The following is a 19,244-nucleotide window of genomic DNA, read 5'->3' on the forward strand; positions in this document are numbered from 1 at the left end:
AGCCCCAATATTTCAGTATTTACATTCATATCTTTCAGATCCATTACGGCAAAAACTTCGTAACATTCTTTTCAAGAAATTTAGCAATAATAGTACTTACACGCCGTGCCTGACATAACATTATGTTGAAACGATGAAATAAAACCTCAGGAATTTTATGAATATTCAAATGCTAAAGCTCTGTGAGATATCTAACAAGGTGGCGTTATGGAATAACAATAAGTACAATTCAATGCACATGATATAAATTAGAGCGTCCAAAGAACCAAGAAAAATTACATATTCCTTCAGCCTCTCCAATACAAAGTCTTGTTATCGTCAGTCATTCTAGACATGTCAGGCCGAGCGTGGATTGGATCAATTTTTTCAGTCTGCTCCAAGTAGATAACAGAAGCAACAAAGAACCACCATTTGCCTGATTTGATGATCACAGAAAACTCGATACCTTGCTCTATATAAATCAAAACTGCCAAGAGGCCTTCCTAGCAGCAGAGCTAGCAGATTCATCTGAACTAACGGTAACCCCTTCCCCTTCCTCGGCCTCCCCAACCCCTCCCTCTACCATTGTTTCTCCCACCCCGAGACAAGCCTTCCAAAGCTCTGTTCACAAGCTGGCTTTGCATGACTCCATCACCTCGACCCTTTTTGTTGGCTGTCGTCTTCGTGCTTGAACCATTAATAGATGCTGTGTTTCGCTTAACCCTGTGAAAACAGAGCACCAACACAAATTTAAGGTTTGAATAAAAACATAAACAAGAGTAATTCAACAGAGAGAGACCTTTATCTTACCCCGCTGTAGTTGATGAAGCTGGTGATGGTTTCACTGGTTCCTTCCATGATAAGTTTATTTTATTATCTCCAATAAATGAAGGGGCTTTCGCATGCAATGGCTGAAATTAACATAAGTGGAATCAACCGGATTGATACAAAGGCAGCAACTCTATGTAAAATAAACATTTACAGTACCTGTGTCATTGCCAATATATTGTTGCAGATCCGCAATCCACTTGTAGTTTTCTGCTGCTCCATTTTCTGCAGAAGTTTTATAATTGAATCAGATAAGCCAGCATGAAGGCTCAGCTTAACAATTCGAATACGGACTGTCAAGAAAACTCACAATCTTAGCCTTTGCCTCCTCTGTCTTAGCTGCAGACATTGCCTTGTTGTGTTCTGCCATCCCCTGAGTGAGTTTCTTCATAGCCGCCTTCGCAATTTCCTCAATAGAGCTCAACCTGCATCACCACAACCAAGGCTGTCAACAAAGAAAATTTCACCATAGTATATTCACCAAGGCATTATGCATGTATAAAAGAGAGAATCTGCTTGTACATCAGTCTACGAGATTGCATGACAGTCCACTTAGAAGCAAGCTAAAAAAAAAACTAAGCTAACCTCTTTGTTTCTTTTATTTTTTCCCTCTTTTTTTCACTATCCACAGGGTGGGGGGCAGGGGCCTTGTTTTGTAACATTAAAATTCTCTCTCCTTCAAGTAGATGTAGCTCATCGATGATGATGACGACGATGACTCCTCACCATTTTTGAAAGAAAAGTGACCAATACCACAGCATATGAGAAATTAAATGTGGGATACTATAAGGATATATGCCTCTTGTAGCAGGAGACCCTTCTTTGTAATTTTATGTGCCACTACCCAGGCAACTAACTTAGGAAAAAGTTGAAGAAAACAATCAAACACAACAAAATCAATCAAGCTGTTATGAAACCCAAAGTCATTTATTATTCAAGTGAGTTCAACTTCTTGTTTTCCACTTCCAGACTTCCACAATACCTTTTTAAGCTTCTTTCCTTGCTATAATTGTGTGATTTAGTATATGATGTTAACTCATGTTTGTGGGTGTCCATGTGTCCATGTTTCTTTAACAGGTGTACTGCAAATGTTTCTAGTTTGTTTACGAATAATCAACATGCATTGTGTACATCACAGATTGATTCAGCTAGTTAAAGCATGCTTGTTTGCAGGAGAAAGCGCACATGCACATATGAGAGAGAGAGAGAGAGAGAGAGAGAGAGAGAGCCATCAAGATTCGGAGAACTACAATGGTATGGCAAAACAGATATCTATATTGTGTTCCTTTTCTTTTCCGAACAATATTTAGATTTTCACAGTGGCAAATCACCAAGGACAACTTGTTACTGAGTGTTTTGAGCGATTTTCTAGCCAACATGAGAAGACATCGTTTAAATATTAACTATGTAAATTCTTTCTTATTTCTAGATTGCAATTAGAAACATTGTGTAAAAGGTAGTCTACAGGGGAAAGAAAAAAAAGGAAAATCTTTCCACAATAGTGGTTTCCTGCTTCATATTATTAACCCTATTTCCAACCATCCAAGATAAAAGCGTTTAGGAACCATAATGAAGACGAGGAGTTTAAGAAAAAGTTTATACCTTTTGCAAATCATAAAAAAGCAACTGAGGTGATCTTGTCTAATCAAGTTCAAGGAAAAAGTCACCACTTGCTACTAAGTTGACATTGAAATCCAACATCTCTCCAGAGAATCAAATATCTTCAAAAGGTTTGTTTTGAATGAACTGGCTAAGTTGTAGGACACAAATCACTCACTATACAGCAATTCACTCGTTGCTTAAGTTCCCAACACCACCCTATTTTTCCAATTCATTTCACACCCCAAGCCCCACCCTCCCTCAAATAACTATAATAAATAAATAAAGCAAGGCAGTTCTTTTGCCCACCACCAGCCGCACATAAAAGAAAGACATTTGCAGATTAAATAGCTTTTATGCTGATGATGGACATTAACTTTAGTAAAGGCATAACCAAGGAAAGAGCCATTATATGCATAAAAAAGGATAACACTAAGGAATGATAAAAGCACTCATATTTCCATGTGCATATTTAGACTAAAGGAAATCACAGCAAAATTTCTCATAGACGCGCAATTCATACTTATATCAACATAAATCTGCATAATGAGCAATGTGCATATCAATAGGAGTTCACTAGTAATATTAGGGGCTATCTGGAGCTTTGTCTTTGAAGTTGCACTACAACTTAAATCGCATTGCAACTTAAGTTGCAGTAGTTAACTTACAAGGAAGCTTATTTATTGTGTTTGGAGGAGAGTTCAGGGAAAATAGTGGCATTTTTGGTTGACATTCTATAGAACACCTTATGAGCTAATGCCAGGTTGGAGCACTCGACGTACATGGAGATACAGGCGTTTCTTGAAATAAAATTAGAGGAATGTTATGGTAAAACTTCGTTTGAAACGATGTGGTAGAAAGCAACGTGCGACTTGAAGGACATGATCGGCTGTGGATTCGAAACCGCTGGCGGCGAGGGCCTAGGCATGGACTGGAGTGCCCATGGGAAGGGAGCGAGCCGTAGTGCAAGCCTTGAGGGCGGAGAAGGTAAAGGAGAGGAAAGGAGGGGACGAACAATGGTGGAAGGAGGCAAAATGGTCGAGTTCGAGACTGAAGCAGACTTGGGCCTCCTGGAGGTGGCACGGGCAAGCAACGACATCGAGGGCCATGGTGAGGGAGTTGAGAATAGTGGGGGACATCTCAAATCAACTTGTTAGTCTTATGGTATATCTCAATATAGAAGATGATACTATGGATCTTTATTTATTTATGAACTCTCCCAATGGATGGGTAATAGTTGGAATAGCCATCTATGGTACCATGCAAATTTGTGCCATCCATTGTGCATAAAATTTGCATGGGATTTAGCCACTGCAATGGGATTAGAGGGGGAAGGGATGGAAAAGGAGAGAATTTTTTTTTTTTAATTAAGATGCTACTCGAGCGGTTACAATTTGTTCCACAGCCATTTTGGCTGCAAGTTGATTTACTGCATATAACCTTGAGCTACTTAGGAACCAATTCTACCTCGTGCAATTTGAGTTCTAGATTTCCAACTAAGCAGGTTGGCCTGCACTTGCAACTTAAGCTGTATGTGGCTCCACTTACAGGATCGCAAAATGCCCCTTAGGAAAAATCAACCAACTCCCCCCTAGTGTTGAGACTAGACCATTCCACCATTATCCCAACCTAATCAGCGTATCTTGAGACATCCCCCATCCCTAGTATATTGGGATGGCGGTGCAACCCATTCCAAGGAAAAACCAGGATGGCCCCATCCCACGGAATTTGAAACCTCAATACTAAATGCCTACAAATAAAATTAAACAAAGAGTACAGCTTGAAAAGTGTGCAAGCTTTTCTTTGGAATTAACACCAAGACAGGATCAATTAGAAGTAAATATATAATTCAAAAAAATGACACTGCAGGCAGTCAAGAAAATAGAATAAAAGTAAAAGAAGTGATTACCGCTCTGTGAAATCTTTATAATTATCTGAAAAATCCTCCCCAAGCCTGTCTGATGGCTGGCCAGTCACAATCTTGTAGCCACAAAGACTATTTGTGGAGTTTGGTGTCTGCATTACATACAGCTCAGAAAAAAAAAAAATACAAGGACTGGCATGTAATATAACAACTAAAACAACAGTGAAGACAAATAACCTTGTGCGCTAAGTGGTGAAATGTGTACAGCAAGCACTCAGCATAATTAAGGGTAGACTCTTCTGTCTTTCTTCGAGGCATGTATTTCTGTAGAAATCCAAAAAATATAAAATTACAATGTATTGTCATGCATAAAGCAGTCACAGCGGATTTCTTGACAAATTGAATAGCGACAGATGTATGGCAACATTAAGTAACAGTTATTGCACACAAATGTGGTGCTTTGATAAACAACAAAATAAATGATAATAGCTGCATCAAAAAAGACAAAAACTAAATTGTGAAGAAACAACAAAAGTGCTTTATTTAAAAGCAAAAAATGCCCGAAAAAGTAGGAAAACAACTGTGCAAAGTTACTCGAAAGAGGACGGAATCGACGGCATAAGAAAATTTGATTTTCTGGACCATGCAGGTGCAAACCAATGTACCTTTAACAATTGGACAATAGATGGAAGAAGTTGACGGGAATCTTGTGCTGTTGCATAAGGTGAACTTCCAGCAATAGTCTTCAGCAAATCTAATTTCCGCTCTTCAGGAAACTGACAAGAATGATAAAAATAATATATTAGATGGAGCAAAGACTACATTTGAAAATGCATAAAAACATTAAACAATAACTAGCACTACTCACAGGAATATAGGTCAAATTGACATCAACTTTTAAGTAAAACAAATAAATATGCACATACAGATGCAAATACCTAAACATGTGAATTTTCTATATGTTCAGCATACCATACAAAAGAAGTCCACAGTCCCAAATTACAACTCATTACCAATAATATCATGATTCATGACCATACTTTGTTTTTTTAGAAAAAAGAGAGGGCAATAATGGATTGCATCCACAGCAATGCATACCAAAAGCCAGTATTAAAGGTGCAGATTTTCTCATTAACCTAAACAAGGACTAACAAGAATTGGTACAGGGGAGCATGACAAAGCAAAACTTCTTATAACTGCCATTTCATGCTACTTCTTCTCAAAAGGATGAGAATTTGTCGTAGATGCTATGGAGAGAAGACCAAACATGATTTTTTAAGCAGACAGCGCTCCCACATAACATGCAGTCTGTGGACAATTATTTTCACTCCTTAGAAACATTTTGATGGAGCTTATGCAACAATAATTCAGAAACCTTTTCATACTGGTGGAGACAGGGTTATCATGAATTGGCTATTGAGCTGCAAGGCAAGTTTTCTCTTTCTGTGAAGTATTTAGCAATTAGGTTTATCTTTCAGTCCCAGTACTTGGTCCAACAAGAGTTTAAAGAGAGGTGCTGTGATTTAATGATCAAAAAGTTAAAGAAAAGGAATTCATCTCTACAATATACATGCACGTTTTAACAGCATAGCTCAAGAATTCTACATTAAGGTTCACTCACCCACATTATGCCCATGACAAGGAAGAAAAAACTACATTATTTAAAGTTTGCAATTTCAATACTGGACCCTATACTAGTACCATGCTTATATAGTGTCGGTATGCCTAGTATAGGGGTCGGTTCAGCATACCCAGACTTTGAGACGGGTATGACACTACTACTACATCAACCGAAGCAAAAGGATCATTGGGGTATACCATGGTTGAAAGAGCAAGGGTAGCCACTCTACTAGGTGATATTCTGGGGTATGCTCTTTTACCTTTTTTTTTCACGCTCCATACTGAGTCACGATTTGGTGCCCATACGGTATGGTACACTTGATACAAGGCGATACATATTGATATGGTGAACCTTGTCCTAAAACCTCCGCCGACTATCTTCGTGATTGGCTTTAGTTACATCTAAAATAATAGTTTGCAATGATTGCTCTATACAAATAAGCCAATCATTGCAAAAGTACTAACATGACTATAAGGCCCTGTTTGAATGTTCCACTAGGTTATCCTTCAGATATGACTAAAATTGGGCGTACAATGGAACAGCTGCAAGCTACTGGGAAAGAAGCGCTTGCTGTAGGAAGAGTTTTCCTAATTGGGAAAACAACAGAATTGACAATCCCTAAATGTTGTAGATCACCTTTGCAATGGAATTTTGAATCCTTATCTTTTGAGGGTTAGGTTCTTGAGCGGCTGTGATTGAGAGAGCCTCCTCTCTCCCATCAACTACCTCTTCCCTTACCATCAATCAAAACTGGATTTATTCAATGAATAACTTATCTGGGCATCAAAACAGCCCCTAAGTGAGGTAGATATCAAAAAGTAAAGACCTTGCATCAAGAATTTCCAATTGTACTTCTACAATTTATAAACAATCATAATACAACTTGGCAGCCTAAAATTAAAAGAACTTTTGTCTTCAATGCTACTTGTGAGCTTCAAGACCATAAATGTTGAGAGCATGGTATGCTGTACCGATCAGTACAAGTCGGTACCGGGCGTACCGTACCCGTACCGATGGATACCGGTATCGGTACGCCAGTGTCGGTACGCCTGACGTACCGCATACCGTACCGTACCGACATTCGGTACGTTTATGCTAGTACGGCACCGGTACGGGGTTCGGCACCGGTACGGCGAACCTTGGTTGAGAGACTATTATTTAACAAGCGAAAGGGATAAGATATTCACTGTTACACCAACAGTGCAGGCATTTTCCAGATTCACCATTAAAATAGACCTTGCATCAAAAATTTACAATTGCATTTTTAAACATTACAAAAAGTCATAGTACAACTTAGCAAGCTTGATAAAATAGAATTTTTGTTTTTGTTGCTAACTAGTAAGCTTCAAAACCAACATAAATTTTGAGAGACACACTATGTAACAAGAAAAGGGATAAAATATTCACTGTGGTACCAATATCAGTCAGAAGCAAACCAGAATCAGTGCAGGCATTTACCAGATTCACCATTAAAGTTCAATACTTCACATTGACAGACAAAATTATAAAAATTAGTCTGTGGGAGTTAAGTAGCATCTGAAAGGTACGGTATGTATAACATGACAAGCATAGCTAGCATAACTGGAGCATATTCTCCAACATACCTCATCAAAAACAGGTACTATGTGTTTGTTAAAATAGTTGAGAAACTTGCTGCTTGGTGCACCTCTCTGGAAAAAAAAGATGTTAGTCTAGACAGGTCAAGAATCATAACAGTAGATTATTTTCTTAGCCGTAGTGACAAAAGAAATTCTATCTAGCCTGTGTCACATACCATAAAAAATGGAAGAGCCATATACATGCATGAAATCAGTCTATCAATATGATCAATATCTGATACCTGCAATAGTAAAATGTGACACAGCCTGTAAGAGGTAATGATTCAGGATTTAGGCTTCAGTAGAACCCGAAAGATACTTCTTCTTAAATATTTTGAAATTAAATATTAGCTGATAACAGTCAGCCTTCTCTACCAGGCTAAGAAATGCATAAATCAAGTGTGGCATAGACGACATAAACCAAACAGTGCGTCAAAGTAACTGTCAACAAAAACAAACCTAATGCAAATGGAAGGAGGAAAATACATCCATTAAGCACAAGGTTTTGAATACCGGAACCAAACCATGTGCCAATTTTCCATATTACTATGGAACCAACACCGATGATACGTTCCGAAACTGACAGCATCAAAAAGAATAAAATACATCAGTACTGATCGGTATGGTTAGTACGATACTGTTTGTATGGACCGATATAGCCAGTATGTACCAACATCAGTGGCTTCACTGTCCGACAACCATACCTGTGCCAGTTTCGCATCAATGACATGGTACTGGCATACCATTCTATTCTAGCATTTTTTTTTTCCAAATCCATGAGTGAGAGCATCAAAGACAATAAATAAATAAATAAAATCCAAGTGTTCCGAAGAAGAAACTAAAGTTTAACATCGCACTTGCATATTCTAATACCTCAAGAGCTATATATTTGCAAACCCATGTCTAAGTATGTTCACAATTCAGGACTAGTCCAGCCAGAACAATATTTTTGATTCGGTAAAAGTCCAGGAAAAGTCATGATAATATAAGATTTCATTAATTGGAAAAGACAAGTGAAAGAGTCTGATATTTTTTTGAGGAAGGAGTGAATGAGTCTGACAGACACATAAAACAATAATGTTTAACTATTATGATGGAAGCAATTGCAGAATACTTGCAATATCTCAAAATGCATCGACAAAGGTATATAAAACATATACAATAAAGTCATGACAAAACCAAATCTCATTGATGCTATACTAGCCAAGGTTTGCTCACTCAATACCAGCCGCTGCACCAATACCCAACTAGTATACCCCGTGCCAAGTGCCAGTATGATGCATACCTTGATACTGACACCCAGTATAGGGGGTGTACCAAATCTCGGTACCCTATGGTACGCCCCATATAATGCAATACATTCTGGTACAATAAACTATATATTAGCTCTTGCAACTGACTATGCTACATTGGGTAGACAAGAAATCTTTGATTACTTGGGGAAAAGAAATGAAGCCATCCTCAATTATTTCATTGCATCTATAGGATGATTGATTAAATCAACTACAACATGATGGGCAAAATTAGGAATAGCTAAAGGTATGTCCTGAAGAAGACAGGACTTCAACACTCCGTAGTCTGCAGAATAAGAACTTGTTCTTGAATAAACAAGCATTGGTGACTGAACAAAAATATGAATGCTGATGTCCCTGAAATGACTACCATATAGCAGCATTACTAGAGATCAAAGGGCAATTTGATCCAAAGATTTCAAAGAAAAACAGAGGAAGGAACATATTCTTGGAGCTCAGGAAATTAACAGACCTAATATTGCCAGGATCAGCAGAGTCATAAATCAGAGGATCTAAGATTGAATCGGGTTATGGGTTGAATTGCAGATTGTAAGTCACAGATTTTAAAATTATAAAAATGTGAAAATTGGAAATGGGGATAAAAAGAGAACTGTAAAGTATATGAAGAAAAGAAAAAAGCAACCTCATGCAAATTAAAAAAAGACTGTCTTCCACAACACCAAAATCATCAGACCTTATACCAACTCTCTGGGGGTCAGCTTCACAGATTCTCATAAAGCTATATACATAGCATGCCAGTGAAGAAAAAAAACCTAGCCAGTTGATATTTATATACTACCACTTCAAGTATATATCAGTCTAATCCATTTGAGGTAGGATATCTTACAAAGAAAAGAATCAGATTGCCACAAATGAATGCAAGAATATGGAGTTTTTCCTCTTCCTTTTAACTGCATGAACTTCAAAATTTGTTGTTACCTTTCAGAAGTCGAAAATTATAACAGATTACTAATATTATGAGCCCAAGGCTTATTAGATAAAATGTAACATTCTAAAAGCCAACTAAAATGATATGAAATGGACCTTCCACCTGGTTTAGCACATTTTGTTTTGCTTCATTTAGATTTTTGTTGAGCACTAAATGTTTTTAAGTAATGTCTAGTGAGAGCTAGTGCAACTAGATTATTCTAGCCTGCAAATTCTATGTTCTAAAGTCCATATTCAAAAACCAACCATAAGTCATCTTGTTACCAGCCTGAAATTTTGCAACCAGTATATTTGCTTTTTATAATCACCTGCTTGTGCTTACAACTTATAAGATTCCTCCATTTGCTCAAAAGCACCTTCTCAACCATGAATGAATGAAACTTACCAAAAACATTATTACGAGTGACCCCATAAATGCAGCCCCAGACAATCCCAATCCCATTATAAAACATCATCGTCTTTTCTCAGCAACTCTAGTTATGAGAAGAAACAGTCAGTCGTTTATTTAAGAGAACATTTTTAGGACTTACCTTTATGTACTTTCAAGAGCTATTAGTTCACAACTTCTCTAGGCTGAGTATGGGATTGAGGAACATGTCATGTGCAAACTCTTGGATCATGGCAACAATCCACAACAAGCCTGTCTCCATTGACATGCCTGTTGCCCATGATTTAGACAGTGGAGACTGAAAAATCTACCTTAATTTTGTTAGTATCCAGGAACAGCACAGTTTATCTGTTGCTACCCATCACACCAAAATAATATTAGTGTGTACTCCAGCTTATCGTTGCTCAATGTTGTCACAAATTTGGATATGTCAATCAGGTCAAAATTTACTTATTTTTCAAGTGACTACAGTACCCTGCCCACTTCAAACTTTGATGAACAATGGGCTTTCAGATTCATTTTACACAACACCAGCAGCAGTAGTGAACCTTACCTTTGAAAACAACAGCCCTTTAAATCAGCACTTCAAGTTCTCAATAGTTTTCTTAGCAGTAGTGTGACATAGTTTAACTTTTTGTCATGTCTTTGCAGTTTCCCATTGCAGTCCCTGGCCTGCTGCTTGCTTTGGTGTACATCCCATTTGTAAATGAGGCCCACAAATATAATTGCATAAGTGTGCACCAAATCAATGGCTATCTTCTTCACTTGGCTTAAGGAATAATTAACAACACCAGGCACATGACTGATCCTCTTCAAGACACAGGTATGCATTCATCCTACAGGTGCAATCAATTTTATAAGCCTAAATGTGCAATTAACAAGAGACTTCCAAGTTACAAAACCATTTCAACTCTGACATTCTAAAAGGATGCTATAACAATTCCGGCCATCCACTTAAATCAAATTTATCAAGCAGGTATTCAATCATAAAACCATTTCCATTAAATAGTCCTTTCATATGAACCTCATTAAAATCCTCCATCATTTTTTTCGTATCTCCTAAATTAAAGGCACCAAGTTAACTTTAGGGCTTTTCAGGTACAAGATTTTTCCCTTCAGGACAAAAAAGAAGTAGATGCTTCTATAATATAACATAACATGCACAGAATAATAGACACTCTGTTAAGCAAAATATATAGAATGTCAAGATTTTTTTCTCCTTTTTGTCGTTGTAGGAGCACAAAATGTTAATTAGTAGAGCAACTAGCATGTAATCTAAGCACCACACATGCACATGGACGAATTCCAAGATTTAATGTTCAATTTGAGCATTGTCTTGAACTCAACATAATTGGGCAATTTACAATTATTCCAACATTGTATTAAGCAGGATTTTTAGTATGGCTTCCGTACCCATATTGATACCTAGCTAGTATAGAATTGATTTACCAACACTTGGTACAGGAGGCATACCAAGTATTGGTTCCTACAAGTCAGCACACCTAGTATGGATTGGTGAAGCCCAGTACTAAAATCCTCGGTATGAAGAACTGCCCATTTTACTTAGCTGGCATCGACCATGACTTGGCAGAAAAATTTAAAAGAAGAGCAGCCACTTCAGAAATAAGAGGAATTCTACCAAGCCATCAGCTTGTCCTTAGAATCATTAGAATAAATAGGTTTTTACCAGAATATAAGCATTAATTAGTAAAGGGGCAGACAACAAGCTAAGCAAACTTCAGGGATGAAAATGTATTATTGTTTCTTTTCTTAGACCAAGGAATTGTGTACTTTTTTTTTGAGGAGAGAGAGAGAGAGCACCCACAAGCTTTTCACTAAGAAAATGAAAAAAATAAAAAGGGATAAGAAAAGAAACAAAAGAAAAAGAGAAGTGACGGGATTGAAAGGAGAAAAGGACAGTATAATGGACAGACAAGAAGAACCTCTAGTCTGCAGAAAAAGGAGGGCAACCAGATGAGCCTTAAGACAGGCCACCAAGGATCATATACCTGATTTCAGAATGGTGCTATATAGCTGGGTCAAAGGAACAAATAAGTATCATCATCCTAGCTGGAAATGTTACAAAATTCATTAAGATTTGAACTACAGGTAGCAAAAGGTGAATAAGTAGTTTGTCAGCATGTCAAATGTGGAAAGTTCACAAACAGATTGATTGCAATAGATGAAACAACATATAGTTTTTTTTTTTACATGACTCATAGCACCAGCAGTCTAATTTTAATGGCAGGGCAATATAACTTCTTGTGTTTCTGAGAAAAAGAAAAATTTACAGTTGTTGGGAAGATTGATCAATCATGATAACATACGTTGACACTCCATTATCAAGCACATCTCATCATTTCCATTATTTAATCATCACAATCACTTACATTAAATTGTGCATCAAGGTCAGCCTGGCCTTCAATAATCTCAATCAGTTCTTGAATACGTTCTGGAGGAGCACTGTCTCCAAATATGCTCAAACTCCTCAGGAAGTCCATAAACAATTTAAATTCAGCACCAGTTACATCTTGTAAACTCTGAGAAATAACAATTTCTTTGTCAGAACATTTTAGCAGCTGATGAAATAAAATTGGCACGAAAGGTCATAATTACCCAAGATTTCAACATTTAAGTCAAAATATAATAATATGTAATGAAGAAATCAGAAACTTACTTTCTTTACCAAATCAGTGATGTGTCTTTCCATTTCCACTTGAGGCTTCAATAGCTCAGCTTTGAGAGGAAACACCTGAGTTGAACATGTTTCTAGCTCAGACACTAATGAATAAAGAATATTTTACAAAAGAAGACCTGCAGACTGAGACATTTACCTTGTCCTTAAGGAAACAAATGACTTTTTCACGGACTAGTTCCATGCCTATCTCAACATGCTTAAACAACGCTGTCAATGAGGCTGCACAAATAAGAAATTATCGGTAAGAAATATGGATAAATGCTTAAAAAATTCCAGTTTTACAACAACTCAGTTTTAAAAGGTTCTAGTATTTATCTAAATTATTACTATGCAGTGCCATGTCATGACATATGCCATTTCATACTGGAACATGTAAAAGAAAAGAAAAAAGATTGAAAAGGTCCATTTTAAGGATTGAATGGATACCATGCCAACCGGTGGTAGGTGCTGGAACAGGCCCAGGAAGGTACATGCTGGCCAGCATGGAAACCACAGTCTAAACCAAAAGGAATCATTTACATAAAATCACCACAATTGCTAGTCTCACAAGTTTGAGTTTAGAATTTTTGTTTAAATTGCAAAAACAGGCTCAGGCTCTAATTTAGTTGCTACAAGTAAAATCCTACTAAGACCTAAAAAATGTGGGTGGATATACAACAAACTGTCTCCCCAATTGTCTGGCCTCAGTCCCATTCATGCACCTACCAACGTTTCCTCCATATTTTGAACCAAATATCTTTTATTGCTACCATTATTCCATCGATCAAATAAGTCGAATAAACATTGCATCATATCATTTTTCCAATCCCATCTCCTTGAAATCCAATAACCATATTGAAAATTTATCTTTTTAATCATCAAATAACATTCTGTTCAAATCATTTATAGGCCCTTCTATGCCCTTAATCTTCCAAATCTTTGCTTCATCATTCTTGCACCTAATTGAGGCTAGTGGTGAACCAAGCCTGGAACAACCATTCTTAAGCCTTGGACAACCTGAAGTATTCTGAAGTTGCCTAGGCCTTGGCCTCACTTTTATAACAGAAGTTAGGCCTAATCCCGATCTTGGCCTGATCGGAAGAGGCCTAGGCCCATCTCAGATTTGGGATTTGGCCTTGGGACTGAAGTGACTTTAGGGCATGAAAAGAGGAACACAGTTTAATTTTGAAGGATGGCAAGAAGGCGATGCTGTGGCAGTGATGACATTGGTATGGGAGGATGAGAGTTGGAGGTTCCAGCAATGTTGGCATGAGAAGAGAGCACATGAGGTAACAACAGCATGCGAAGAGAAAAGCAAGGTTGCAAATGAGCTAAGCTGACTGAGCCAAGTAGTAGACTTATCTGGCTTGGCTTGCTATTACTAATCGAACACGAGTTGTTCATGACTGTTCATTTGCAATCATAGAGAAAAAGTCTGATGGTGGCGAGGCAGCATAGGAGAGGTCAGATGGTCATATCATGGGAGTAGTGAGCCGATGCTGCCATAGGAGGCAAGTAGAGGGTGAAGATAACATTGGAAGAATAAAGGACTCCCAATGACAATGACATGCGATAGGTGTAAGGGATCTAGTGGTGATGACTTAGGCAGCCAGGGGGTAACAAAAGTGATGGGCGGTGGGGCTATAGCGGCATGGTCCAGTAAGGGTTCCAATGATAGTGATAGGTAAGAACCTTAAGAACCATAAATGGGCCGGTGTGAGGACCCGTGCAAGCGTGTGTTTAGTCCCACATTGGTTATTTGCTAAGTAGATCTTGAGTACTTATACAGGATCAAGGAACCCAAATAATACCTTCCGGCTAGCCATTTTGGGTGAGGTCCTACATTGTTACAAATGGTATTAGAGCAGACCCAGCCTATAACTTATGTGGACTAGGGGACACTGCAGCACGGATCCTTTGGGGTTGACCACAGACCGATCGTGGTGTTTGTGATTAGATTTGAATGGATTTGAACCCTTAGCCTGACCAGTACGTCAGGGCTTGAACGGGAGGAGTATGTGAGGACTCGTGCGGGCGTGTATTTAGTCCCACATCGGTTATTCACTGGGTAGATCTTGGGTACTTATACAGGATCAAGGAACCCAAACAATACCTTCCGTCTAGCCATTTTGGGTGAGGTCCTGGATTGTTACAAATGGTATCAGAGCGGACCCGGCCCATAACCTATGTGGACTAGGGGACACTGCAGCACGGATCCATTGGGGCTGACCACGGGCCAATCGTGGTGTTTGTGATTAGATTTGAATAGATATGAACCCTTAGCCTGACGAGAACGTCAGAGCTTAAACGGGGGGAGTATGTGAGAACCCGTGCGGGCGTGTGTTTAGTCCCACATCGGTTATTCGCTAGGTAGATCTTGAGTACTTATACAGGATTAAGGAACCCAAATAATACCTTCCGGCTAGCCATTTTGGGTGAGGTCCTGAGTTGTTACAGCCGGAGCTCCAATGTCTATAATGGATGGCCATCTTCGATGGCATGGGAGTCTGATGGATATAATGGACGGCCAGTCCCATGGTCAAATGCTACAGTAGAGATGGGCCATAAAGAGATGACAGGCAACCAACTGGTGATGTGAAGTTGAAGGAGGCGCGGAAGAGAGGAGAGGTTAAAGATGACATTTTTTTTATTTGACATGGACCATCCACTCAAGATGGATGGCTCATAATTTCTCTAATATGTATTATTTACTAGTATAATATAAATAAGTTATACTGGATTTGAAAAAAAATGCAAGCCATGTTCTAGCTGATGGGAAATGGGCTATGGGCCAGGCCTGGAAATAGGTAAGGCTAGTCCAAGATCAGCCTAAAATCAATTTGGCTTGTAAAATGAGCCTTGCATGGGTTGAAAGCCATTTTTTTCTTTTGGCCTAGCCCAACCCAAGGTTGGCTTGGCTCGATGGGCCACATGTTGGCCCAAGCCCATTAGCAGCCCTATACCTAATCCCTCTCTCACGTCTGCTACTAGTTCAACCAACATAGATATTGACTGGTGAAAATACAATAATTTCTCTAAGATGGAGGGAAGTATCTACTATGTGATGCTTCTCCTTGTCACCAAATTTAATTCTAACATCTATTATTTTGACCTTTTTTTGACATATATTTCATCAGTTTCTCTATAAACAATGAATATAGCACCAATCCTCCAATTTACATTGGGTTGATAGCCGAAATCAAATATGTGAAGCCGGTCATGCCTTATTTCCAGATTCATTTTTTGCATTTTTTATTATTCTTATCATGAACTTATCATGTTGACAATTGTATCCTTGTTAAACATAACTTTCGACCATAACACTAATTTTAGCTTAATTTTTTAATTAAACCAAACCAACTTGTGAATTCAATGATATGCTTGCAACAATGTGGCTAATCAACTTGTGATATTAATACAGTATTCGAAACGATGTGGATGGCTTTTTCCCCCACAAGGAAAACAAAAGGCCTATCCAGAATGTTTGAACAAGGAATTCTTTTCATGAAAGTGTTCTAGAGATATTATCATGAAATTGTAGCATGTTAGGCATCTAATCACTAGATCCTTCTATTATACAAGGTGGTTTCATTTTAAAAGCATTTAAAAAGGAAGTATTATAATAGAAAAGTGGCATAAATTATGCTAGACATGGTAAATGAAGCTATTTAATGTCACCAGACCCAAATAGCCAAATAAAGCTAGTTTCTTATGGTTGTTAGTTTTGTTTGTTATTACCTTTTGCATCCTGCCTTAAAAGGGACATGATGGCTTTATGCACCGCATCACGCTCCACATTTTCCTCTAGGGCATGGAAAAAACCACATAAATAGATAATACCACATAATGACAAGGGTTTAAAGCCATAGAAATGAAGGGGGGAAGAAGAGTACCAACTGTTAGCAGCTGCCCCAGAACATCTACAATTTTAGAAACATGTTCTGGTGTATCTTTGCAAAGAAGAGGAAGCCCACGAATAGCTTGCACTCTGATCTGGAAACATAGATGAATAATAAATAATTTAAATAAAACCAGGGAAATTATTAATTTTGAAAACAGGAAAATGGGATGATACCCATAAATAATACTTCAATTAAATACACAGCTGTAAGACTAATCAATGATTAAAAACAATTAAACATGCTCTTCCAATTACTCATGCTCTGCATACAATTATTCAATAATAAAAATATTTTTAAATGTCTGCAATGCTAAAATTAAAGATCTGTTGGTGCTGTATGCTAGCACAAGGAAATGAAGCAAAATTCCTTGTATAAGTAACAAGGAGCTAACAGTATCATTAGTTTAGTCATTCAAATTGTTAATTTGGAATAATAATTGTCAGAAAAAGCACCATGAGTAAGCCAAGGATTGATAAGTTCAAACAGAGAACGCAGCAAGCATTTAGCATGCAAAAATATATGGAAAGCTTATATTCTTGAGTTATATAAATGTCTCAACCAGCTAGTGATGCTGACCTGTTAAGAATTGATAGCAAAGAACCTCATAACTTTTGATCCCTTGTGCATCAGGAAAGCAAAATATAGCTGTAAAGAGAATGCATAATAAAAAAAAATTGGAGATGTGCTCCGTACAATGCATATTTTCTTTAGCGAACGCTCATGGAAAAAAGGCCAGCTCTGACTTCAGTGAAGTACAATTCTTTTTTAAATAGAAAAATTAAGCCCATAAACTAAATCCTAATGCAATTTCTATCATTTTTCCTATTTTGCGATCTCAAAAACAACATTAGCGACAGCATACAAGATGGCAATTCTCAGAAATCACGTATCAACCTTTGGGAGGAGTTTTCAGATTTGAAATCTTTAGCATACCTAGTTTTATCATTCAGACTATAAAACCATCTACAAGTTCGAAACCGTTCAAAAAAAGAAGTTCAAGTGCGTAGATATGCATAACCCGAGAATTCAAGAAGCTAGAGAACCAACCGCGAGCTCATCCTCCTCGACCAAATCGAACTGTGCGGTCATGGCCCGGAGCGCGAGGCTTGGGAAGAATTTGAAGAACCTTGGGATGAGCTGCGCCGCCAGCTGCTTGGCCTTCACGCTCTTCCCTTCCACCGCCTTTATGATCCCTTCGTAGTCGCTCACGTGCTACCGCCAAAATCCCCAATCCACAATCAAAACCCTAGAGTCAGAAGAAGTCGTAGGAGAACGAGCGAAACGAGCCTAAAGAATGGAAGAGAAGAGGAAACGGGGGGCACCTGGGACTTGTCCTTGGCCTCGTTCAGCCGCTCCCCAAGTTCGTAGAGCTTCTCGACTTCGGCTGCGTCGTCGACGACGGCAACAGATACGGATGCCATGGCGACCGGCGAGAAAGGGAAGGGGGAGAGAGGGAAGAGGAAGAGAGAAGGGGATTCAAGGGGGGTGGAATAAGGGGATTGGAGTGAGAGATATTTGGGAAGAAAAGGGGGATGGCCGGACGGGTCCTGGGAGATTGTTTTTTAAGGGTTTTTTTTAACGGAGGGAGTCGGAGAGGCGGTGCTGCGAACCACGCGATGAGATCGTGGTGGAAGTGGTGGCCTCTTTGGGCTCGGAGATTTAAGGCGATGTGGTGGCGTCCGGACCGCTTTCGTGCAGATCTGTAGGGCAGGTTTTCATCCAATCGTGCCGACTAGGGCTCGCTAACGAAAAAATTACTAAAATATATTTGATACTACTATTTTTATTATTTATTTTTTAAAATTATTTTTATAATTTTTATAAAAAATAGAAAATAAAATATAAAATATTTTTCAAAATAAAAAAATTATAATTTTTGCTATCACCAACACCGTCTCTACCACTCCATTATTATTGTTGTCGGCGCTGCCATTATTGTCGTTGCCATTGTAGTCGCCGTTTTTACTACATCTTTCTACTACACCATTTCTACCATAATTACCACATACATTCTTGCAACCATCACATTGCCTCCACCGATTATTACCTTCTTCACAATACCACCATCAAAATTGCCATAACCGTATTTACAACCTTTGTTGTAATTTTCATTGTGCCATCACTATTGATATATTTATTTTAAAAAATAAGTAACTAAATTAAATATATTTATTATTTTACAAATTAAAAAATTAAAATATTTTTTTTATTTTTTAAAATAGAAAAATGAAACTGAAGTCGAACAACACTTAACCCTCATCGCTCTTATCTCTATTGCTGATATAATAGGCAACAAATATGGACATGGCATTCCAAGAATCGTCCAACCATCTATTTTAACTAAGAGCAAGGAATTGACCACATCAAACCAACTTATCTTCATAGATAATTTGCTTTATCAATCACACTATGTTTGCCAAGAAGAGAATTTAGTAACTTGATTCTTAATAAAAGAATATACCTTAGACAACTACAGCTCAATTAGATTCATACATAACCCCTCTCATCAAACCAAGTTCCAAACACCGAGAATCAGTACGAACATAAA

General features: G+C 38.1%; 1 protein-coding gene across 1 annotated transcript; it reads right to left on the bottom strand.

Moving 5' to 3' along the window:
* Positions 1-56: 56 nt before the first annotated feature.
* Positions 57-18,340, bottom strand: LOC103698119 (apoptosis inhibitor 5-like protein API5). Its single transcript, XM_008780132.4, has 16 exons — positions 18,019-18,340; positions 17,744-17,908; positions 16,688-16,787; positions 16,533-16,598; positions 12,952-13,034; positions 12,795-12,869; positions 12,508-12,657; positions 7,666-7,731; positions 7,496-7,561; positions 4,936-5,046; positions 4,508-4,594; positions 4,316-4,422; positions 1,118-1,232; positions 967-1,032; positions 790-890; positions 57-702 (listed from the first exon to the last, which is right to left on the bottom strand). Exons 1-16 carry the CDS (start codon positions 18,115-18,117, stop codon positions 513-515), a joined length of 1,647 nt encoding a protein of 548 aa, XP_008778354.1. The 5' UTR covers positions 18,118-18,340; the 3' UTR covers positions 57-512.
* Between the last annotated feature and the right edge of the window lie 904 nt (positions 18,341-19,244).

The sequence above is a fragment of the Phoenix dactylifera genome, chromosome 9 (assembly GCF_009389715.1).
Source record: "Phoenix dactylifera cultivar Barhee BC4 chromosome 9, palm_55x_up_171113_PBpolish2nd_filt_p, whole genome shotgun sequence".
NCBI classification, from domain to species: Eukaryota; Viridiplantae; Streptophyta; class Magnoliopsida; order Arecales; family Arecaceae; genus Phoenix; species Phoenix dactylifera.

Coding starts and splice junctions, on each gene's coding strand:
- LOC103698119 (XM_008780132.4), bottom strand. CDS start 18,117: ATGGCATCCGTATCTGTTGCCGTCGTCGACGACGCAGCCGAAGTCGAG. Junction 13,035..16,532: donor TTTAAGGCAGGATGCAAAAG/GTAATAACAAAC, acceptor TTATTTGTGCAG/CCTCATTGACAGCGTTGTTT. Junction 4,423..4,507: donor TTCACCACTTAGCGCACAAG/GTTATTTGTCTT, acceptor TATGTAATGCAG/ACACCAAACTCCACAAATAG.